The 24,257-nt window shown below is 42.6% G+C and overlaps 3 protein-coding genes across 3 annotated transcripts in view; 1 reads left to right on the top strand and 2 right to left on the bottom strand.

Moving 5' to 3' along the window:
* LOC128305881 (ecdysone-induced protein 78C) overlaps positions 1-19,965 on the bottom strand; it is a 36,993-nt gene extending 17,028 nt beyond the window's left edge. Inside the window, exons 1-2 of the mRNA XM_053043511.1 lie at positions 19,828-19,965; positions 19,127-19,344 (exon numbers count right to left, since the gene is read on the bottom strand). Of these exons, the coding sequence (XP_052899471.1) occupies positions 19,127-19,344; positions 19,828-19,871 (262 nt within the window). The 5' untranslated portion in view covers positions 19,872-19,965. The remainder of the gene's footprint in view (positions 1-19,126; positions 19,345-19,827) is intronic.
* On the top strand, positions 14,044-14,794 carry LOC128305883 (5-demethoxyubiquinone hydroxylase, mitochondrial-like). The gene is made up of 2 exons (XM_053043513.1): positions 14,044-14,266; positions 14,364-14,794. Exons 1-2 carry the CDS (start codon positions 14,122-14,124, stop codon positions 14,792-14,794), a joined length of 576 nt encoding a protein of 191 aa, XP_052899473.1. The 5' UTR covers positions 14,044-14,121.
* A 1,194-nt stretch (positions 19,966-21,159) lies between the features above and the next one.
* Positions 21,160-23,993, bottom strand: LOC128301700 (integrin-linked protein kinase). The gene is made up of 5 exons (XM_053038294.1): positions 23,624-23,993; positions 23,024-23,189; positions 22,773-22,957; positions 22,161-22,689; positions 21,160-22,094 (listed from the first exon to the last, which is right to left on the bottom strand). The coding sequence occupies exons 1-5, from the start codon at positions 23,710-23,712 to the stop codon at positions 21,717-21,719; spliced, it is 1,347 nt and encodes a 448-aa protein (XP_052894254.1). The 5' UTR covers positions 23,713-23,993; the 3' UTR covers positions 21,160-21,716.
* Positions 23,994-24,257: the final 264 nt, after the last annotated feature.

The raw sequence follows: 24,257 nt of genomic DNA, 5'->3' as shown, positions 1-24,257 counted from the left end.
TGTTTGGAGCATAGCTTGGCGAAACGAGACGCCGCTGGTGCCGTATACAAACGCGTGATCTCGTTCGCGGACAAAGCTGCAGCATAGGTACCCCCGATTTCCTTTCCCCACGCGGCGGCGGGTGCGATCGTTCTCCAAAGTAAAAGCTCGTGTAACTGTAACGGCCGAAACTGCAGAGCTTCGGAAGCAGCAGCAACAGCATCGGACATCGCAACGCGACGTGGTTGCGTTGCCCCGAACGGCCTGATGATCTTTCGCATTTCTTCTGCATTGATTTTCCGGCTGGAATACGCAACCCTCGTGCGCAGGGGTCGTTGCGGGTGAAGGAAGGGCGTGCGGCGAGGCGACAGCATGGTCGTTGTGTAATACATGTACTGCACTTTGGCAGGAACAGTTTGCAGACGGCGAGGACATATGGCGTGTTGTGCCGATTTATTTTGCCATGGCGTTCACTGCGATTGTCGAATGAAAAATTAGATGTGTACTGCAGTATGTAAAGAGCACACATTTTTGTAATGAGAAACCTTATGTACAATCGTATATCGATGTGTATGGACAAATAATTAGTTTTGTTGGAAAATTGTTCTATCCCCCAATCGTTCTAAGACAAATTAAATCAAAATTAAACATTCTTTGTTTTAAAAATTAGCGTAAATCCATCGATCTCACATGTCAAGTAACGTAAAGTTCAGAATGGTAAATAATATTGAGTGTTTATAGACAAATTTGATTAAGCAAAATATAGTAAAAGGTGTTGTTGTATGAATTTAATCCATAATCATGTCAGGAGACCAGTGGTCTTGTGCGATGGTTTAAGATACAATACACCGACGAGCCGAGGTTCGAATCTAATCTCGACTGGTCTGCAACGATAACATTGCTATCCTGTTTAATTTGTTTTTAAACAACAAAGCGGCAATTCTTACATAAATAAACTTTTATGGTAGGTTCGACGAAATTAATGTAAAAATGCTTTAAAAATTCAAGCGTAAACATACTTTAACAACGTTTTATAATGCTACATGGAATAGAATAACTATACAACTATTTGTTTTCTTTTTATGAGGATGAAAAATAGAAATATGAAAATGTAAATACAAATGATGGTTTACGGAATTTTTTAGTTTGATAGAACACGTGTTTATGATTTTTTGCACATTTTTACGCCAAATATCATATAATTTTCTACAGCCCTAAAGTTGTTCCATGCATGGACACAATTAGAAAAAAATCTTTTTGTTCGATCTGTTTATTAATTTTAAAATTCGTACAATAATAGAAATAGACTTTAGACTTGTATATACAAAGCGAGATATTAAGTGGAGTAAAGCAATTCAAATGATAAAGGTATAATTGTTACTAGCAATTTTCTATAAAGTTAACTTTGATTTTCTGTATCAATCACAGTTTTCATTCCAAAGACTCTTGGCACATTCAAAATGTTTATAAATGATAATGTTTATAAATTTATAGCTCTTAAGATTCCCCTCTGTATCCACAAATTGTGCAGTAAAATATTAACAGTAGTGCGAAAATGCCCAACCTGCGATGTAATTCATGTACTGAAGTTAAAAATGGTCCAATAATCTGTCATAATCTGTCACATAGAGAATGTGGCATTTTTTAAATATTTTTCCAATAGTCCCCTACTGATACTCCCTCAAAAGTTGTACGAGCAAAAATTTAAAATATAACTCTTAAGAGTGCCATTAAAAGAAAACTGGACAAGCGATTCGAAGCTACGAAACACCTTCCCAGTTGACTGCCGTTGCTTCATTCATTCGTTTCCAATTTTTCCACCGCACGTCCATCATGGGGCAAACGCTTTCCTAGGTGACCTACGGCAACATACAGCAGGGCTCGCGATCGCGATCACGAGAGAACGAAGGGAATTATACTTATTAATAAACTCATAAATGTATAACGGTACTACCGCTCTCCTAAATGTAACAATACGCAAACGACGCAGCGACGCAGGGGCGAATGGGCAGCAGGCAAAAGGGGCTAGAAAAGAAAGCATCTTGTGGAGAAAGAGGTAAAAAAAATTTGCGCACCGTTCGAAACGGCCGTTTGCGGAAACACCCTGGACAACGGTGGGGCTAGTGATATCCATCAACATCATCAACCCGCGTCGTCTTTCGCGGTGTGTACACGGCGCGTTTACGCTCCAAGTCACACGTCCTCCTCCACAATCGTCATCGAAACAACGAAACAACGACAAGGTGGAACTTCGTCTTCTTCGGTCAGAGAAAAGTGATTGAGAATGAGGTTAGAGATGGAGGATGGACAGCAGAAGAAAGCAAAAAAAAAAGCCCCTATACGAAAACACACATGTACAGCACACTCAATCACAAAGCGTCTTTGGTTTAGCTTCCAGGCATCGCTTAACCTCTCGTTAAACTGCTAAGCCAACCAAAGACGTACGACACACGCGGCCCCGGTCCCCCCATCACACGATACTGCGGGGTGGCATCTATTTTATATGCCCTCCAGGGGCAAGATCGTACGCGAAGCCTTTCGGCCGATAGAGGCAGAATCTTCAGCAGTACAGCATAAAGCTTTCAAGGGTTTGTTTTTGTGTGCCCATTTAGAACTCACTGTTCGAACGTGGATCTGCGCTGTACGGTGAAAAACTAGTGACAAGCAAATCGGTCGAAGCAAAATGCAAAACAAAACTCGGGATCGGTTTTAGTTTTGTTATTTCCTATCGCTCGGAATGGTGCTTCGCCAGAACTCCCTTTACGATGATTTTATTTGATTGCGTGGCGTACACACGCACCGTCGTCCCAACATAGTTCGCGAAATGAACAAAGGCCACAGCAGGAAAATCTTGGGGCTCGCTTGTGGGCAATAGTCAAAACTAGCGACATACACACAACGTTCCACCTTCGCCCGAATGCCTCTCATTCGCATCTGGACCTGGAAAAGAAAAAAAGCTTTCGGTGATGGTGGAGGCATTGTACCGATTGGCACGATCAAACCCCCAACACCCCCAAGAACCCGGTTCCGATGGTCCACGGACTTTGAAACCACTCCGGAACCCCTTTGGCCGCTTCCCACATTCCCACACACTGCCACACTGCCACACTGCTGCTGCTGTCCCGTTAAGTATTCGATCTAACAACGAATCGATCAGCGGTGGTTGTGTGCTTGTGGGTTCGTTCCCTATTCGCGCGATATCATCGTGATCCAATCAGCACAAGTCATAATTAATGAGCTATGCTCATGTACGAATTCTGACAGCCAGCCAGCCAGCCAGAGGCACCCATTTCCTTTTGGGCCATCAGATCCACACATCGGGTTCGTCGTCTGCCTGTTGTTATTATTCGTACACGCGCGTTTTTGTTTTGCTTTTTCGTTCCTTTTTTTCCGCTGTTCTGTCCCCTATTTCCCTGATGAATGTGCGCTTCTTTCCTGTCACTTGTTAACGCTCGAAAACGGCCCCCTCTTGCGCTGACGTAAAGCTTTCTCGCCCAGCGCATGCCACATTAGTGCCCATTTGAGCAACCCAGATTACCTAATGGGGTCTACGAAATTCCGTGCGTTTCATTAGTCCCAATCGGGTCCGAGTGTCCGAGTATCACGAGTACAAGCGTTTAGCACTGAAAAACAATGAAATGTACAGCAGCAATACAAACTTCGCAAACCAGGCGAAGAACAGGGACGAAAAACGTCCAAAGCAAGGCTTCTTGCTGGGCCCAGGGAAACATATGGTGGGAGGCAAAACGGCTTTTCGCGACCGCTGACCGCTAAATTTCGTATTCGCAGCTTCGATGCTGCACGTGAATTAGCATCATTCCATTCAGGTCTGACATTGGTACATGGAGTACATGTACTGCTTCCTTTTTACTCACCGTAAGCTATGCACTCTGCTTGGTGTGGCTACGCCGAGTAATGTTGGAGTAACGGATGTCAACCCTCGTTCCCATCACGCCCCCAGAATCTTCACCCCGAAAAATGTCGGCTGCAAATCTGGACAAATTTTCAGCTGATCGCACTTGATAGTCATTTTATGCAGCTGATTCTTCCCAACCGTTCCACAAAAGGGGGTGTGTTCACCTTCCGTGAAATTTGCCATGTACATAAATTGACACGCGTTCCGTGCGCGAAAAGTGCGCAGAAGCCGAATTTTAAGTGCGTACGATCGAAACCACGGTTAGCGAAGTGACCGAAAAATTTGTCATTTCTGCGGTCGAGTTCTGGTAGTTTTATAATCCTGACAGAGCATATTTATGCATGCATCAGAACGAACGCACGGGTGGAGAAGGTGAGCTTGACCTGAAGTTCAAGAGTTCATCGTTTACGTCTTGTCCTTTTTCTGTCCGAATTTGACCGATCGTTTTGGGTCGGTTTAAAGTAGAACAGATTAGTCATGAGATCGGATTAGCTAAGCTTTGCAACATCAAGAACGTTGTCCAATAATACGCAGAAAGGTCTTGATAGTGAGTTGTGCAGGGTACTTTACTACTTACTTTAATACTTTAGAATAGCTGTGTGTTGTATTATTATTATAAAATTATTGCTTATCTCGACAAAGGGTGTATAATTTGATCTTATTCAACTCAAATATAGGTGTTACAACTCATACATGAGTGCTTTATAGTATTACAACACAGTTTACAGATAAGTCAGTTACAGTTTATAGTATAAGCTTTTGTGACCAGAGGATTGGGTCAGAATTATGATGTACATACTAAGTAAGAATAAATGAACGAATAAATTCTTGTCTCTACAAGGGCCTTCAAGGATTTATTCTAGGTCCTGAGTTGCTAAAAAATGACCCCCAATGCCATTTTGCTTAAGGCATTAAGCTTAAGAGGAATTTATGAAACCTTTGAGAGTTGATTTCTGATTTGAATCAATCCTCACTTCGGATTCATTTCAATGACTCTTCACAAAATATTCATTAGGCACAAATCTAGTTCCCATTAAACCAAATATGAGTGTAACAACTGTAACGCATGAGTGTTATGCTCACACACAGTGAATGCAACAAGTTTCCCCAAGGAGTTGAATCGCAATGTAACTAATTTAAATCTCTCAGAATAAGTTGCTGAATGGAGTCAGTTAAAGTGTCAAATGTATATTATGGTTCACGTACTTTATTAATCTTCACGCAATTATCTTAAGTGAGTTCTTATCTTCAATGCTAATTCAGAACGTAGTGGATCGCACGACAATGGTGGGGTTACGTCGAATGCCTTGATATTGCTTCATTTCAAACAAAATCCGTTTAAGAACGAATAAAAATAAAGCCTTCTTTCCCAAGAGAAGAGAGGATTTATTGATATTATCTAAATATAAATATTTAAATATAAATATAGTCTCTTGGATTATAGGATTCAACCTAGCGCTAGAGAAGGCCATCCGCGACTCGGAGGTAGAAACTTCGGGGATCATCTTCTATAAGTCAATCCGGATCCTCGCAGTCGCTGATCAGATAGACATCATTGGCTTACGGCTATCCTACGTAAAGGATGCTTATCAAAGGATTGAGAAGGCGGTGGAAATGCTCTGGTTGGAGATAAACGAATGGTCAAAAGTCAGCACCGATAATAATCTACGAGCAGTACGACGAACACACTGTCGTACAGCGGATTAGACTCACCAGGCTCCGGTGGATTGGTCACGTCATAAGAATAACGCTGGACGACCCAACCCGTAAAGTCCTTTAGATCGTCCACATGGGCAAAGGACGCGTGGAAGGCCCAAATCAAGATGGATCAAGATCAACCGCGAAGCAATTGATGTGCCGGATAAGTAAGGAAGTAAGTAAGTACACTCCAAAAGACCAAAAGATATTGCAATAGTATCAAAAAAGCCATACTTTGTTATGAACCATTTACTAAAAATAAATGCACAGTTTACTGCTTCCAGATCGAAATGGAAAAGGAGTTAAAAAACTCTCGCGTAAAAGGGACCAAACTCAGCCTTTTCTTCATTGGTACTTGATGTTTCAAAGTGACGCTCTAGTTCTATTACTTGCTCTTACCTGCTCGTACTCCGACACATGATCTCTGAACAGCACCATCATAGCTCGACGAGGACACTTTCGTCCTTTCCGCAACGGTGTGCGCCGTCGAGCTGATCAGCACACAGTTACCAGCCCCTATCGCCGACACTAGACCACTCCCGGTGGAATTGCTTCCGTTCGTGGACTGTCTCGAGCTTGGTAACATCCCCAGTCCGGCCCGGGTAGAATTGCACACCGGGCTCGGTGGCGTATCCCGGGCGGCCGACTCGCTCGACTCATGATCACTGAAGCCGCTCTGCGTGTTCGAGTCCTCGGGTGTGTCGAAAAAGTGCAAATTAAACTCTGACCCGGCATCAAAGTTAACATCCGCCAGGTCCTCGTCGATCTTGGCCAGACTCGGGCTAAGCCCGGTACCGGATGGATCGAGCGAATAGATATCCATGCTTTCTTCCGCTATTTTAAAAGATAAAAAAGGCACAACAGACCACTCACAAACGCACTGACAATATCACTAGCGCACCGGCCCGTCCGGTGACAGACGGTGCACAATTAACTAACCTTGTAACTAGTAAACTTGGGGCACTGGGAAACATGGCACTTGGGTTTCGCAAGGAATGGGATACAATTTTCGTGCGCTCGCTCGTTGAACACTCACATCGCTACGCTAAACCGTGTCACGTCGATCCACCGAATGGGTGAGCAAACAGATTCACCACCGCACAAACCATGCGCACGCGACATCGAAACACCAAACAAACCCTTCCGAATGGGGAGGAAGACGAAGGCGACCCAAAAGCAACCGCCCGAACGAAAAAGCTCGCCCAGAACTCGTTACGCTGCGGCACGATCGTCAGCGCTGCGCGTATCCATTCTGGCGAGAATCTTAACGCATACTGGCCGCGATGGTAGAAAGGTAAACAGTCAACATGTTCCCGGTTGGTTGAACCCCATTTGCAGACCACAAGACTACCGCTCCAACCCGGCGAGAGAGTGTACGTTCGCAATGCTCACGCGGCCCCGGCAACGGCATACGTGCAAGGGATACGGGAACCTGAGGGAAACTCTTTCAGAATGGAAGAGATGCGCCACGACCGTCGGTGTATCGGCTATCGGGGTTTAAATACGATCTTTGGAGAGAAAGAAAGTATGTGTATGCTGCATGGTCCAGAAGGGTGATTTGTTTTTTTTTTCTCTCGGATGAGTGCGTTGTCCCATAGATGGAGAGATTCACAAAGGGTCGCTACTGCAACGTGCATATGCAAAATTCGTACTATTGTTAGCAATAATCGAGCAGAACGAAGAAGGTTCTGAATAAATCTCTGGATATTTTTCGATCAATTTTAGCCACCATTCCTCAAGAAGAAGTGTGAAGAAGAATAGTTTTATAGGAAAATATGTATTGATAGAGGTGAAAAATACTCCATACTGAATGATTATGTTATTGAATTTTTCAAAAGCTGCTTTCATTCGAATTAATTTATAAAACTGATTTTTTCCGCATTCATGGAAAACTAATCTTATCCAACAAAATATTTTTACTTATATAAGTTAACGAGTCTGCACACTCTGGTGGTTGCTTATCGACTAAAGTTTTATTATAAAAGACACGCACCTTATACCTAACGAGAACTAATACATAGATAAAATACTTAATACTAACATAATACTATTCGATCGTATGCGATGCGGTAACTACCCCATCCTTAAGTGTTGATTCTCCAGGATCAACTTTGATAATTATCGCCTTATTTCTACAATTCATATATGTTTTACATTTCATTTCATAACGTCATATTTGTACATTCCGGATATTCGTTTTATGAATCACATGATTCTGTTCGTTTTTCGCAGTTACTCGCGTATTTGTGATAACATTTGTTTTTCGAAATAGCGGTTTTTGTTTACCTTTAAATATTTTGTCTTTAACAAATATTTCTTGGCCCACCCTTAGCTCTGGAGGTGCCCTTCTGCCTTTGTTGTGATGTTTCTGTTGCTTCTCTTGAGCTTCTTTCAGCTGAACTATCACTACATCGTACACTTTTTGTCGCACTGTTTCGATGTCTTCCACTGTAGTGGGATTATGAGAAATTCCTAAAAGAATTTCTTTTGGTGTTTTTTTCGTAACACTGTGGATTGTGTCGTTGTACTTTCCAATCACAATTGCCATCCTCCTCTTTGTCGAGTAATTGGGTTGAACAAGCTTTTCTATGCGGTACATCTCAGTTATCGTTGAATGGAACCTTTCCACCTGACCATTGACCTCTGATTTATTACTTGGCGTAATATAGGCTCTTATGTTTAAGTCCAGCATAATTCCTCGTATTTCCGTTGATAGAAAAGACTTCTCGTTATCGGTGACAATCATTGACGGTATGAGATACGATGTAATGGTTTTTTCGAACGCTTTTCGAATATCTACAATTTGTCTTGATTTTATAGGTAACATTCTTCCAAATTTCGAAAATTTGTCAATACTTGAAAGGAAGCTTTCCCCGTCTATCTGGTAGATGTCTACGTGGAGTATTTCGAAGGGGTGTTTCGGTATAGGCGTTTCTTGTAAGTGTATTTTGAATGGGTGTCGATCGTATTTGCACGTATTACATGCATCGCATGTTTTAATGTAGTTTCTGACCTTTTCGGTTATCTTCGGAAAATAATACTTCCTTAATATCTGTCTCTTATTCTCATCAATGCCTCTATGGGCTCTTTCGTGTTCGTTTTTTATAATTTCTTCTTGTTCTTCAACGTCCCTAACATCATTAAGAATATTCTGTGTGAACCTGATCTTGTACGTTTTTGATAAACTATAATAATCTTGGTACATTCTTTGAAAATCGCCCATGATTTTTTCTGTTGTGTGTAATCCCGTCAATTTGTTTGGAACAAAAAGTTGATTGAAAATACTATGTAGCACTTGCTCTGAATACTGTCGTCTTTTAACGATTATTTTTTTATAGCCGGGAAAAGGATTTGAAAAAATAGTATCTTCATTATCATCCGTCTCAATAACAATTTGCAATTTGAAAGCGTTGAGAGGAGCTTCAGTGCATTTGATAAGATCTGAAGGATCTTCATCGGCAGAATGCCGAGTTGGAGTAAGGGAGAAAATCTGTACGCGACTAAGCGCATCAGCTACAACGTTGTTCTTTCCTGGAGTATACACCATTTCATAGTCGTGTTCCTCCAAATAAGATTTCCAACGTTTTAGTTTAGTGTTAATGTTTTTAGGCGACAAGGAAAACGTTAAAGGTTGATGGTCAGTAATAATTTTAAATTTTTGCCCGTAGATATAGTTGCGAAAAATTTTAAGAGACCAGTAGATAGCCAACATTTCTTTTTCAGTTGCTGAAAAATTTTCTTCTCTTTTGTTTAAGGTTCGTGAAGCGAAATGTATCGGTTTATCTTTTCCGATTTCTCCTTGACTGAGCACTGCTCCTATGGCGTGGTTAGATGCATCAGTTGTTATAAGGAAAGGCTTGTTGAAATCCGGGTAGGAAAGAATATCGTTTCCAGATAGAATTAGTTTCATGCTTTCGAAACATTTTGTTTCTGCAGAGGTTAATTGAATTAGTTTGGAATCATTAGTAAGGCCTCTAAGTAGATTGGTTAAAGGCTTGGTTAGGTTAGCGTAGCCTTTAACAAACCTTCTATAGTATCCAACCATACCTAAGAAACTTCTTAGCTGCTTTACGTTTTTTGGTTGAGGCCATTTACGTATCGTTGCGATTTTTTCCTCGTTTGGTTTTATACCGTTTGACGTGATTACGTATCCGAGAAATTCGACGGATTTACAGAGGAATTTAGATTTTTCTAGTTGGACTTTGAGATTAGCTTTTTTCAATGTAGACAAAATTAAATTTAAATTATTTATGTGATCAGCCAAATCTTTACCACAAACTACTAAATCGTCCATGTATACGTAGCAAATTTTACCAATGTACTCCCGGAAAATATCGTCTATCGCACGTTGAAAAATTGCCGGCGCATTCTTTAAGCCAAACGGCATTCGCAAAAACTCATATTTTCCGTTATTGACCGAAAATGCAGTTTTTTCTACGTCAGTTTCGTTTACTTTAATCTGGTGAAAACCAGAGGCCAGGTCCAATGTAGTAAAGTATGTGTTTCCACCTAATTGGTCGAGAATATTTTGAATTTCCGGCATAGGATATTTTTCCGAGACTGTTTTTTGGTTTAGTTTACGGTAATCTACGACGAGTCTAAACTTTTGTTCACCGGAATGGTCAGCTTTTTTAGGAACAATCCAAAGAGGAGAATTCCAAGCAGAACGCGATGCTCGAATAATACCATCATCCAATAGCTTTGAGATTTGTTTTTCTACTTCGTTTTTGTACGCAATAGGATAGGGATAACTTTTTTGGTAAACAGGAGCATCATCGGTTGTCTGTATCCTACATTCAACATTTGTTGTGCAAGTAAGCTTTGAATCTTCTGCATGGAAGATATTACTGTGTGAGTTAAGGATCGGAATGAGAGAATTTCGCTCTTCAATCGAAAGGTAAGGTAGTTGAATTTTGGATTCGATATTGAGAACCTGATGAACTCTTCTTTTATCTGTTTGGGTATTCTCGCCCGTTGCGTGAAATTTTAGTGGTATGTGGTAGATTCTGTTATTTGCGTTTGTAATTTCTATTCTTCGGTAACGTGTAATGAGATTAAATTCTTTCGCGAATAATATCTCGGTACCAATTATTCCATCGAAAAAATCGTGGTAATCGTAAATATGAAACACAAATTCTCTTTCTAACACTGGTGAAAATAATTTCAAAGCCACAACTTCTGATGATACTAACGTACCGACAACACTTTGAAACGATTTCGGTTCGATTTCAAAAATGTTGTTACCTGAACTATAAGCCCATTTTTTTGATATAATGTTGGTATTTGCTCCACTGTCGACCAATAATCTTATTTTGCCGCATGAAACTGGGACTTCAATGTATGGAAGCTGCGGCACGATATTCTCTACGAATACGGTGTCTCTGTACTCGTGCCCATCCCAAAAAAATTTGAGCTACATTGTGCCTCATTATCTTGATATGCGTTGACTTGTGTCGACTTTTTGGGAGCGTGTGTTGATCTTGATCGCATAGAATGATCAACCTCCATGGGTTCTGATGAACGTGTCTCTCTTTGTGGCTGTGTCTGATAACGGTAATTTCTCTTCGCTTCTGGTTTAACAGAATACTCCATTTTTTTAAATCCGTTCTGGCCAAGCTTATCTTTTTTTAGCTTTTGAAATTCCAAACAAAGTTGGTATGCCTTATTTAAGCTATCAGGAGCTGCAGTCTTAACCAAAATTCCGAGTTCATTATTTAATCCTCGAATAAAACTATCTACAGCTTTTTCTTTAAAATATTCCACAAAACCATTTCCTAATTCTGTATATTTTTCACTATTTTTAATATATGCTATTATTAACGATAAGAGTTCATTTGTTCTATTGTAGTATTGCTCAAGAGTTTCGCTGTATTTTTGTTTAATTACTGTTAAATCGTAATCGAGAGTTTTGAGGTTACGTTGATCACGGAAATTTTTTTTAAGAGTTTCTTTTGTACTCTCCCAGTCAAATCCTACGTGGTTTGCGTTGAGAACGTCAGACGCTTCGCCAACAATCTTTCTTCGCACAATTCGCATTATAATTCCCATCTGCGTGGGACAATTGGCGAACGATGCATAAAAATGAAAAATGCCTTCAACATCATCAAGCCAAGTATTAAGGCCTTTAGGGTTACCATTATATTCCGGTAACATTTTTAGAATATCGGGCACTTTGCCCATTTCTAGAAACATCTTCATCTCTTCCATTTTTGTTTCCATTTCTCCTGGTTTTTGCGATCACTATCACTGTTTTTTTTTCACTATACTTACACGTACAGGAAACAGTTAGATCTCCAGGATACTGTGAGAGTCGATTTTATTTTTTTTGGATATCGGTCTTCCGAAGAGAAATCAGCGCACCTAATCGCGCTACAACACCGCAAATCAACGACACGTTCGATGATAGCTCTTGGGCTGGATGCTGTATTCTCAGAAAAGAGACAGCTAAAGGTGGCTTCGCTCTGAGAGTTTATACAGTTGCTAATCACTCTTCTTGATTCGGGCGCCAGTTAACGAGTCTGCACACTCTGGTGGTTGCTTATCGACTAAAGTTTTATTATAAAAGACACGCACCTTATACCTAACGAGAACTAATACATAGATAAAATACTTAATACTAACATAATACTATTCGATCGTATGCGATGCGGTAACTTATAAAGACATCTCTTTGACAAGAATTTAACTAAAGGCAATGTTTTTTACGAGTAAAGAGTATACCATCTTTAGAAGGCTTATTGGAAATCTGCATTTGTTCTGACATAATAAATTATATGTTTAAGCAAATTAATACACAAATAAATATATCTCGATTTGATTGAATCTTATGGGCGTAATGTAGATAGAAACAAAGATGAACGTTTTGTCTAACTAAGAATCAATACTTAATACATTACCATATACGTTAGTTATTACATATTCATTTACAGTCGAAACGAAAGAAGTCTAAACAATCATTAAATAAAACATAACGGGTTTGAAGTCTGCAAAAAGGAGTTATTTCGTAGATTGAATTATGCCGATAGTTTAGCTTTGGCTCAAATCAACAAACAGATTGTTTGAGTGTCACAAAACCCCTTCTCCGCCGCACCGGTACTAAATAAATCAGTTACGCCACTGTCGATCACCTGCCCAACCGACTGACGATCATTCCTACCCTAATCTGCACAAGCAACTGCCGCTGACCTCTTCCGCTCGCGAGTGAATCTTCTTCAACGTTCAAGTTCAATGCTGCACCGAGCACAGCTTAAAGTTTACACCCGACCAGCAAGACCTCCCCACGATGGGCGGGCACACATAAATCGCCAAAGATCAAACGAGGCAGCTATGACACTGGTGGGCAATCTGCGCAATGGTGCACTCACGTTCGGTGCACGCGAATGACCGGGGCTTAATGCAACCGGTGCCCGGGCCTCATCCGCGACACAGGACCGCGGTCATCGAACGCCGCACACAAGCGGTTCGTGCAGGATAAGCGGAAGGAATCGCTGCCCAGAATTGAATGCATCGAGGGAGTTTCTTCTTCATTGGGTGAGAGATCGTAGCAGCGTTAAGCAACGCCAATGTGTATCGCTTCAGGTGAGCATAAAACGAAACGTCGTGCCGCAGCCGCAACCGATTTTCATCCGTTTTTGCGTGAACACAGTGCGATCGAATCTTCGCACACTGGCACCGTACTGATAAAGCGGGGCGCGTGTACGCGTGTTGGAAGCTGCGCTAGAGATGATGGTTGCGGGCAGCAGGACGGCACAAGACGATGGAAACGGTGACTAAACCGACAAACGCACGGTTACGGCATTGGGCGATGATGGGTCCGAAACTAGGAATGGGACGACACGAGGAAACAAACAGCATAAACGGGCGATGCTTATAAATGGGTACACAAACAAACGTGAAAAAAATACATAACGTATTCCGTTCCATGCCGGTGAGGATGTGAGGCTTGCAAGAACACACTGAATATTTTTCTTCAAGATTGAAAGGAGCGAAAGAGCCAACAGTGGGAGGGAAAGAGATAAAAAAAACGCACCGGGAAGATCGGTCACTGACCTCCACGGGGGTTGTTTTGTTGGGTATGATTCGATTTTTCCTTATTCTTGCTCTCGCATGTAGACAGCAGTAAACATTGGAACTTACCACTTTTATCAGCCCATTAGCTATCCAATTTGTATATTACACATATCGTGATTATAATTTTAGTTCTATTCACTTGTTTACTTCGTTTTAGTAACTCCAGCATCTCTTGTGCGCACAATTTCCACGAAGAAATGACAACTGCCATTTGACAGGTGTTTTGACAGCAAGGACTTGTTTTGTTGTGAAAAATCACTATCGCAAAGAAAAGCGACACACAACGCAATGGTTCAGTGATCTGTAGAAAAGGAATTGTGCGAGAAGTTTCTTAAACCGTGTTTCTGCAGGCAAAATTACCTTATCCTGGTTGGGTAAAGTACAAAAAGAGGCTTTTAAAAGATTTATTGAGCATAAATTGCGTTCATTACCCGTCCGTTTTGACACTGGACTCAATAATGCTAACGCTCGCAAGAAGAGTTCACACAGGAAGTGGAAAACTGACCGAACGCTGCTCAAAGTTGGTTGATAGTGTAATCAGAGTAGATCATGCTGGGGAACTGGGAGCGAATCAAATTTACCGAGGACAGTTGGCCATTCTTGGTAAGGAACTTTAGCTTACCCAGTGTGTACTACTCATTTTGCACTTTGTACGGAAAGTAACGTATAATCATCTCAATATTATTATACTATCCATTAGGCCACACCAAGATGGGTAAAACTATTGAACACATGTGGGAACAGGAGAAAGTCCACAAGGAAGCGTTCGATCGGTTAATCATCAAGTACCGCGTTCGGCCAACGGCACTGCTACCATTTTGGAACGTAGCCGGATTTGCGCTCGGAGCCGGAACGGCACTACTCGGTGAAAAGGCCGCTATGGCGTGTACGGTTGCAGTTGAATCGGTGATTGTCGAACATTACAACGATCAGCTCTGCCAATTGGTGAAAGATCCGAACTTCACCGACAAGGCACTGTTAGAAACGATCCGACGTTTTCGGGATGAGGAACAGGAGCATCACGATACTGGCATTGAGCTTGGTGCAGAACAGGCCCCATTCTACAGAGCCCTCACGGACGTCATAAAGTTTGGGTGTCGCACTGCAATAAAGATTGCGGAGAAGGTGTAGATCTAGAAGATCTTGTCTGATTAGCGTCACTTTACGGATTTATAGCAAGTGGAGATGTAAATGATCCTCCAAGTTGAAAGATCAGTTACTGTGGTCGCGTACACTGGACAGATAACTTGGAAATGCCCCTGCCCAACATTCGAACGATGAACTTAGAACTAATCGAATATCTACCATGCAATACCCCATCGTTAGAATCAATTTTGCATCGGTTGCAGAAATTGCATTTCTTAAAAAGGAAAGCTTAACAACTGCAGCTAGTACTAGCTGGTGGAGGATCGGCAAATCTGGCTGAATCAAATGATTATAAAAGTGATAAATGTATATCACCGTGTACGATTTAAAGCGGTCATAAAAGTACATGCACAACGCTCTACCGAAGCAAACGCGAAAACACCCATTTTATTGCGCGAGATAATCCGAGCAGCTGATATTGGACCCTAGAAGCTTTATTTTACGGACCATCATTTGGGAAGATCCATCCTCGGCCTGTTCAACGGTGTCATCTAGCCCCATTTTGCATATCACATTGATGCCATAGCGAAGGCTAAAGCTCCTACAAAACAGACGTCATAACCCACCCAGAAACGACAGTTTCGCTTGTCATCGTCGTTCGCGTCGAATTGGTCGAAGAGATGTAGCGAGAAAAAAGTAACCTCCTATCGTTAAAATAGAATGGAGAAGAGACACCAAAAAGGAAAAGAATCCATTACATTATTAGATAATTCATGCTTCATTTGCAGAGGCCCGTAACGATAAAGACTCGGCCATCGTTCATCGGACGTTCCGCGTGGAAGACTCTCGGTTCAACAAATGTGAACGCCTTGTAATCCATTTAATACGCTCTTTAACCTTAATACCTGATGCACACGCTGGGGTTTTGTATCAAGATGTGAGAAGAAGACGTCTTAGAAGACTGATGGATTATTTGAGCCTCCACCTGAACAGTGGATGGTTTTTGAACCAATAAATCACAAAACCCCCACACTCTTGCCGGATAATCAACCCCAATTACGGTGCTGCACCGTGTGATGGCCACGTACACCAACCAACCTCGTTCGGAGTGAGATGATAAGAATGCGCATATCAAATTCGTGCAAAACTCGTGGGAAAATCGACCAAGGGCCGTTGACCCGCGGACAGAACGCGCACCAAACCCATCAGAATACGCTCATGCGTAAGTACATGCGAACGCGTAAGGTTAGCTGGCGAGGGCTGAGAGAGCAGCAAGAACGAGGGGGTAGAATCGATTCGCGCGGTCTGTTGAAGGTGGTAGTAACGATCACCGTGTGCCATCGTGCCGTTTGCGATCGTGTGCCCGTGCGTAATGAGGCTTAACGCGCGCGCGAAGAAAGGTGAATGAACTTGGCGGGCCCATCGCGCCGGCATCGTCTTCGTCGCCGTTGTTGCTGTCGCCCGTCATCGCCCTTTTGCCTTTTGGTGCTTTCTTTCTACTTCTCTCTTCCGTATTCTGCCTTTTTTCCATTATTTTTGGACCCATTCTCCCGGCTGCTGGGTCTTTCGCATTCGGAGTCACCTTTTTTTCCTCCTGTTCTCCTTTTATTGGGCTCTTCACCGTTTAATCGTTTCTTTGCACCTTTCTCCACACGCCAGAGCAAAGATTTTAAAGTTCTGTTTTGAGCGGTTGTTGGTGTATCGCATCTTTTGGTATTTCGTTGTTTCGCTTAGCTTTACTATTTCTGCGTTCCGTATCCTTCCGTGTGCCCTCCCGCCCGGTGGACAATTAAAATTTAAAGAACGAAAAGAGCACAACGCGCTGTTTGACATCTTGATATGGGAAGAATGGGCCGTTACGAATCGATCTTTGGCGATCGACAATGGTTTAAGGGATGTGAGTGTAGCAACCCGACTGGTGGAAGGAGGGCACAGTTTGAAATGGAAGAAAGTAGAGCTGAAGATGGGTGAAAAACGGCTTTACAATAACAGTGCCGTCCCATCGGCCGACGTACGCATCGCGTCGAAATGTTTGCGAAGTTATGCTTTAGATCACATTTCAACGCACGAAGGCAAAAGTGTCAGCGAAGAGGTGTATCAAAACTGAACCACAAAAGAGAATGATGAAAAATCGGCACTGGCAAACGCTTGGCAAAACGGTGCGACAACATCATAGCGGTGTGTCGCAATTATACGATGGTGCTCATTTCGTTTGCTATCTTTAGCTAATTGACTGCTACATAATGGGACTTATTTTGTGATTACTTCCAGGAGGTAGTTGAAGTTATTGCTCTACGTTTCAACGTAAAGCTCTGTTTTGATTTTAAATTTAAATTAATTAAATTCATGAAACAACTGTTTTTTAAATGCAACATAAGGTGCTGTTTCTTAGATGTTTCTTAGACGATTTTAAAATAACAATCAGTTGATATTCAAATGGAATCAAATTAAGGTCTAAGATATTTTTCAAATTAAGTGTTAGATATTTCCCTAGCTTTTAATAATAATAATAATGAAGATAAGGTGGCTAAGATGGATATGACTTGACATGAAGAACTCGTTAGAGTTTGCTTGGCTAACAGCTGCGAAACAAACTTCCAGTCGATCGGTAGAACTACTTACGATCGTCTTTACACTTACCTATTTACGTATTAGGCGTTTCAACCGCTCAGTGTCCGACCTTGGCCTGCAGCATGTGAACGATCTAAAAGGACTTAACGGGCTGGGTCGCCTGGTATCATTCACATGAAATGACCAGCCCACCGGAGCCTGATGAGTCTAATCCGCTGTACGACAGTGAGTTCGTCGTACAGCTTGTAGATCTTCATCTCATAAGTTATTGTTAAGGCTCCTCCAATGCCCCCCTCTCTTTTACGCCAGTTGTTTCAATCGCAGTTAACAATGTTATCGGTGCTGCCACTTCTGGCTCTCTTTGGCTTTATTTACCCGTAGCCGGATAGTCAATCCTGCGTATGGAGGATTGGTCTGGATGGGATTTTGGACTGGTTCCCCGACTACCACCCGACCCGATTGATTTGAGATCGACTTTCGCCATAAGGTGGGTAACATTTTGGACGAATTCGCCAGTGTGATCGTCCATCTGTACGTTACCCCTAAGTAACACATTGTTATTAGCAGAGTTGCTTGTGATGCCACCATCAATTTGGTGTTTGGTTTTCCACCACCAGCTCAAATCTTTGCTAAGCTTCCGCTAAGTAAGAGAATCGAAAACCAATCATGTATTTGTCATTAGCGTATGCCAGGATCGGGATTGACTTATAGAAGGTGGTGTCAGAAATTTCCACCTCCGAGTCGCTGATGACAACGCCGTAAGTTCAAGAGAAAACAAGCTAGGGCATATCCTTGATGCAGAGCCGTGGTGGTATCATAGGGCCTAGAGAGTATTCCATCCACCATCAATCGTTCTTTTAGCGGTTTATTCATTGTGAGACCAAAACTGCTTATAGGAATTTTCCTGGCAAATAATTGTTTCATAAGATTCCTACAGAGTTACTGAGACCGTACATTATGACCTAGCAGTCGATTAAGCAGAGAGTCTTTGGAGGCGATGGAATAAAATTATTTAGGTATTCCTCCTCAGAGTCGATGATGACCCCTCGAATTCCACGTGAGATAGGTGTCATATGATTTAATTTCCTTGATTGTGTCACAAGGTACCGGGCATTTTTAATACGTTTCATCTGGTTTAAGATTAACGCTAAGAGTAAGATTAAGAGTACGAAGAACGCTGAGGAAAACACCAACGAATAGTGCTAAAATGCCGATAGAAAACATTTGAGAGATCTCAAGGAAACGCAAAAAACGGTGGAAAACCAAAATATGGGTTAAAACCCATTAAAGTAAATTTATTCGTTAAATTAAAAATTCGAAGTCAAAGTCCGGAGTAATCCGACTTCAAATATGTAGATCCCAAAGTATGCCGGAGTCCAATCCGTAGCTAACTTCGGAGTAAACCGTAGTCGACTCCGGATTTCTTTCATCTTTGGGGTAGGGGTGGAGTCATGATTGCACTCCGGAGTCCCCATCACTAATTTCATTGCTCGATAGTGAGAACGTCCTACAATGTTATATTGGCTTTGTTTTTGTAGCAACTCCTTTAGTGTTCTTCCACCGATGCAAGGCTAACTATACTTCGGGACATTATTCCACTTAAAAGTTACTAAAAGATTATCTTCAGTTTTGGACAAAGTTCTTGTCCTAGAAATGAATTATTGAAATGTGAGTAAAATTCAAAAGGATATGACATACACAAAAAATTTCTTATTATATCAGCAAAGGCAACTGGTTAAGTTTTACTCCAGAAGTACTCGTTACAGGCAGATAAATTACTGTCCCCTCATTAATGTATCCACTTACCTTCATTTTTAAGATCATCCAAACTTGAAATTGACGACTCGGTTGCCGTGTTGATGTAGCCCGGCGACGAAACCGTCTCATCGGCCGAACCGACGCTGCACGTTGAAGATACTTCACCGACATTGACGCAGCTACTATTTCCCCCGACCTGAACCGCGTGTCCTACAGGGCTGGCCGTGTTATGCAGAAGGGTTGTAGTGGAGGAAGCGATTGCCGAGCTGCAGGGTAAGAATTAGTCAGATATCAAGCAAGCATTAGCGAAACGAAAACAGAAGATCGAAATTTGCGCCAATGGATGGGCAGTTAAAATGTTGTAAAAAAAATCCAGATGAAAAATGTAACGCACGTTAAAAAAAAACGTGCGGATCAAACTTCGGCTGGGGTGAAAAGCATACAATGTCACACCATCTTCTCGCGTTCGCTTGATCCTGGTTCTTTTTCGAACTGCACTGACCCTCTCCCGAATGACCGTGCTTCTGTGGCGGTTTCCCGGTGCTTGTCGCTTTCGCCACCGAAGAGCCCGAACTCGCCAAACAGAAACAAAGAAATCGTTGACCTATATTCAGCTGATCAAAACCAGTGCAAACGGGAAATGACTTTTAGCACCGGGAAAATGGGGTCAGCACCGGTGAGAATGCCTTGCCAACCGCTTGGTCGGTGATGTTGCGAATATGCAGTCGCTGCAAGCGAATGGTCCGTACCTTTCCGAGCTGTTCGAGTTGTTGGAGAACAGCGAATGTTCCATCTGCTACGCGTCCCGGGTTCCCGGGTAGTATTTATATTCGCAGCCTGTAAAAGAACCTCCACACACACACACACACACACGCTTCACATTTCGGTACTGCCGGAGCAATCACTGATGAACGTTTTGGCAAAAGTGTATTGCAACCGTGTTGTATTATCTAATCACATGCTGCACTTCACTGTCTTCGGTACGCACAACAACTCCACAACACACCGCAGGAAGTTCACAATCTCGCAATCACACGACGCACTAAGGAACATGTCACCACCAGCGAGTATGCGAGCGCCGTGTGCGTGCTCGGGAGCGTGTGCGAACCAGGACGACGATTTGCCGTGCAGCCAAAACACTTGACATCCTTTTTCGCGTTCTTTCGAGTGCGTTCTTCTTGTACTGCTCACCAACACAATGTGACTGTCGAACCAAAGCCAAGCCGTCCTCCGATGAAGCCCGCCCCACTGCCAATCCGGGAGAGCCTGGCAGGCTTGTTGTGTACTTGCCAAGTGAGCACAGGCTCACATATGCTGGGGACGTTTTCTTCACCGGTGCAAACAACTGCACCTTTTGCTCTCCACTTGGAGCCTGCAACTTTCGGGCAGGTGCTCTAGTCTAGCCCCATCCTTTGCCCTTACTGTTTTTTTTAAACATTTCACAGCCTACTGAGGGAAAGCCCGATGGCTACCGCATTACGCCCGGTTTACTGTGTGCGGAGTTAATTTTCTGTTCTCACCCATTCTCCACCCCCGGAGTACGTCCTTTAGCGGTGCGGTTCTTCCTTTCCCATGTCATGACATTGGGTATCCTCTCGACATCGGGATCTCTTTCTCTTTTCCTTTCTCTCCGGCGTACGGCGTAAAGGGATTCCGCGAAAAGGGACTTCATGGTACTACGGTGAAAATCACACGCGAGAGAAAGAGAGCGAGAGCGAGAGTGCATCAACTGCGTAAACTTTATTCAATTGCTATAGAGCCACAAAGCAGGAAGTGCACCGCGAAATGTTACTGCAGGTCATGGACACACTGCCTTACATTGTGCCCACCAGCGGTTGTCCGTGAGCGCGAGAGTATTTACTGAAAGTCGGGAGCACTGCAACTTATATTTGGAACGTGGTGGAGTTGAGAACTTATCAAAGAGATGCATTTCACATAGAAAATAGTAAAAAAAGGAAGTAGAAACGTAATTAGAAAAGAAATTGATTGATTGATATAATCTTTCACTAAAGAGTACATCTTGAAAACCCATATCATAAACAAACAGGACGTTGGTTAATGTTTTTTTTTATTACCTGTATCAAAAATACATCGATTAATTCTAAATAACTACAACGCACAGTTAAGAGTGTTTAGTTGTTTGGAGAGTTACTTCGAGTCAACAAACGATTACAACATACATTTTAAAAGCAAAAAAACAACGAACAGAACTAATCGTGAGTTGAAATGTTGCTTTCCAAACCCGTGTTTTGTGCTTCCGTATTAACTGTTCGGTTTGTCTAACGTTAAGAACTGTGTAATACTTTCCCACTACTCGTTTGCTAATTGATCGTTTGCTTGTTATAGTTAAGGCACTGTTATTAATAACATAACGACATAAAAACGACGATTCAACGACAAAATCGTTATTGTTTTAAGTTGGTAAGAAATAGGGGTCGATAAAAGATATTTTGTTGTTTCGTTCAAATTGGCATACGGAGGGAGAAAGAATAATTGATCCATTGTGGAAAAAAAATAAATAATCCTTTCAGGTTAGTTCTCGTTGCACACCGTTCAAAAAAGACCACTTGTCGCGAAGAGGCACACACTGGTGAAAAAGGTACACCACCGACGTATACATCGTTCTTAACCAATGAAACTAACGCTTCATTTTGTCGAGTATTGGTATGATCATATCGAACGTCGGGCGCTTGCCCGGATCCTCGTTCATGCAGATTTTGATCAGCTTCGCCAGATGGGGCGAAGTACCGGGCGGAATCGTTACCCGCAAACCCTCCGTAGCGATCCGCATACCGGCCTCCATCGGGGTCAAGTCAGCGAACGGGATTTCACGCGTTGCCAGCTCCCAGATGCAGATCGCAAAGCTCCACATATCGGCCGCCTCCCAGTTGCGTTCGCTGCGCTTTTTCTGCAACATTTCCGGGCTCATCCAGGCGGGCTGATAAACGCGGCCCCGCTCCTGGAAGGAGAACTTTGCGTCCGCCATGTTGATACGTGCGGTAAGATCATCGTCGATCTGTAGCAAAGAAATCACATAAATACCATACGTTTCATACGATTAAACAAACAGAGCTATACGCACCATAACGTGGAAGCTGTTCAGATGATACTCCGGGATGATGCGTTCGAGCGAGTGCAGGTACGCCATACCGCGTGCAATATCGAGCGCAAATCGGACCGCTTGTGCCGTATCGACTACAATTCCGGCCGTACCGTGCAGCAAATCGTACAGCGAACCGCGCGGCATGTACTGGCTGATAACGATCAAATTCGTCGGTGCATTGCACGCACCGAGGACGGGCAAAATGTTTGGATGGGAAAAAATTCGTAGTTTCGGAAACTCTTCGTTGAAATCGCGCGCCACACGCGCGGTACACTCGCGTATCGCAAGAATCTTTGCAATGATTTCGTTGTTCTGCCAGCGACCACGCCATGTTTCACCGACGGGCGTTATCGCGACCTTGTTGTGAAGTGTCAGCTCCTGGATGTTGATGCCCTTGAAGCGGGACAGTGTGGCATCGCGGGAGCGCGTTTTCATGCCTGACCACCCCTGATCCTTGAAGCTAATTTTCTTCAGCTCCTGTCCACTCTCAACCGCCAGATTGTGTAAACTACAAATAAAAAGGTGTAATTACACCTCAACATTAGCACTTTGATCGAGCAAGCTGTGCGGATTGATATAATTATTACTCACCGTGTAGCTAGTAACGTTTTCGCCTTATCTAGCGGCGTGTCACCGTCCTTGTTGGCTAACGAAATCAATGCACCATTATTGACCAACTCCTCCGCAATGGCCTGATAGCCCCAGAAGCATGCATAATGCAGTGGCGTATTTCCATGCTCATTCGCCGCATTCACATCCGATCGATGGCGCATAAGCTGCAGACATGAAAAAAAAGCTTATTCCAGATTATCCATCACATTTATGGTTCAATGTTACCTTACCATCTGCACAATATCATAATGGCCGTGGGCTGATGCCAAGTGAAGAGGTATATCGTCGCCCATGTTTGTTGCATTAACCCGTGCGCCACGGTGCAGCAACATCTCCACCAGCTTGGTATGTCCTTCCTTGGCGCACCAGTGCAATGGGCTAAACCCATGATCATCACTAAAAAAGGGGAAAAAATACGGAACCAACCGCATTAGTCAACTATGCTAAAAATATTCAAATCGTACATGACGCGCCCAAACTCACGCCGTCTGCAGATGAACACAAACAAACGCGTTTACTATGAGCAGCGCGTAGGTTCATTTCATTCATACTCGCCTTCCGCTACCTCGCAATGAACCATCCCATTGCGCGATCCAAATCTTCGTCAACACAACATGACGTCATATTTTGCAGTGGAAAGCATATCTCTTCATCGCACTTTTTTACCGAAATTGTTCTAATACCTTTTGTTATGTATTATTTGAAGTGAATGTTACACAAAATGCTTCGTATTTTTTCGTTCTACACCTGTTGCAATTTTCTTCCGTTTATGGGTATCGCACGCAACACCCCACATATGACAGCTGGTTCTGGCGACAGCGAAAACTTACCCCAAATTCATATCATGTTCCGTATCGTCCAGCCACAGGCGCACCTGGATCGAGTTTCCCTCACGACACCAATGGAAAATATCTTCCATTTTCAAATCTTATTTCGCTGTTCTCTTTTCCGAAACAGATGTTTTTAGTACGGGTGTTTTCAGGACCTCCCACACGTACGTTTGGGTGGTTTGATGTGTTGGCTTTAGTGAAACGCTTTTCTCCACTCTCTGCCGCTTGAAACTGCTGGATAACGACGTGAAACACAACTTTACGTGTTAAAGAAACATTTGCCAATGTTTTAAGGCAGTTTTCTACGATTTAATGGCACATTTTTGATGATTTTAATCTCACTTGCTAGGAATTCGTGAGTTGTTTTTTATTGTCGATGAACACTGTGTTCGGTCATGCATGAATACAACGGACATGGAAGTGACATTTAACGAAGATATGTTTTTTTTTTATTAAGAAAGATCACTAGGTAAGGAAACGGTACAGAACTTTTAAAATTTGCATATTTTTCTTGTGCAACAAATAATAAATGTACTATCTTTTAAACAAAGCTTACATGTTGTAACAAAAGTTAAAATGCTTAGAATTTCAGATAAACCCGAACTGAACGAAACTTTTTGACATTTGACGACGG

The sequence above is a fragment of the Anopheles moucheti genome, chromosome 3 (genome assembly GCF_943734755.1).
Source record: "Anopheles moucheti chromosome 3, idAnoMoucSN_F20_07, whole genome shotgun sequence".
NCBI classification, from domain to species: Eukaryota; Metazoa; Arthropoda; class Insecta; order Diptera; family Culicidae; genus Anopheles; species Anopheles moucheti.
This window is presented reverse-complemented; position numbering and strand designations above follow the sequence as displayed.

Excerpts from the sequence above, each read along its gene's own strand:
- LOC128305883 (XM_053043513.1), top strand. The coding sequence starts at position 14,122 with ATGCTAACGCTCGCAAGAAGAGTTCACACAGGAAGTGGAAAACTGACC. Across the intron at positions 14,267-14,363 it reads AGGACAGTTGGCCATTCTTG|GCCACACCAAGATGGGTAAA; the intron begins GTAAGGAACTTT and ends ACTATCCATTAG.
- LOC128301700 (XM_053038294.1), bottom strand. The coding sequence starts at position 23,712 with ATGGAAGATATTTTCCATTGGTGTCGTGAGGGAAACTCGATCCAGGTG. Across the intron at positions 22,958-23,023 it reads ATTATGATATTGTGCAGATG|CTTATGCGCCATCGATCGGA; the intron begins GTAAGGTAACAT and ends TCATGTCTGCAG. Across the intron at positions 22,690-22,772 it reads AAAACGTTACTAGCTACACG|TTTACACAATCTGGCGGTTG; the intron begins GTGAGTAATAAT and ends TTTTATTTGTAG.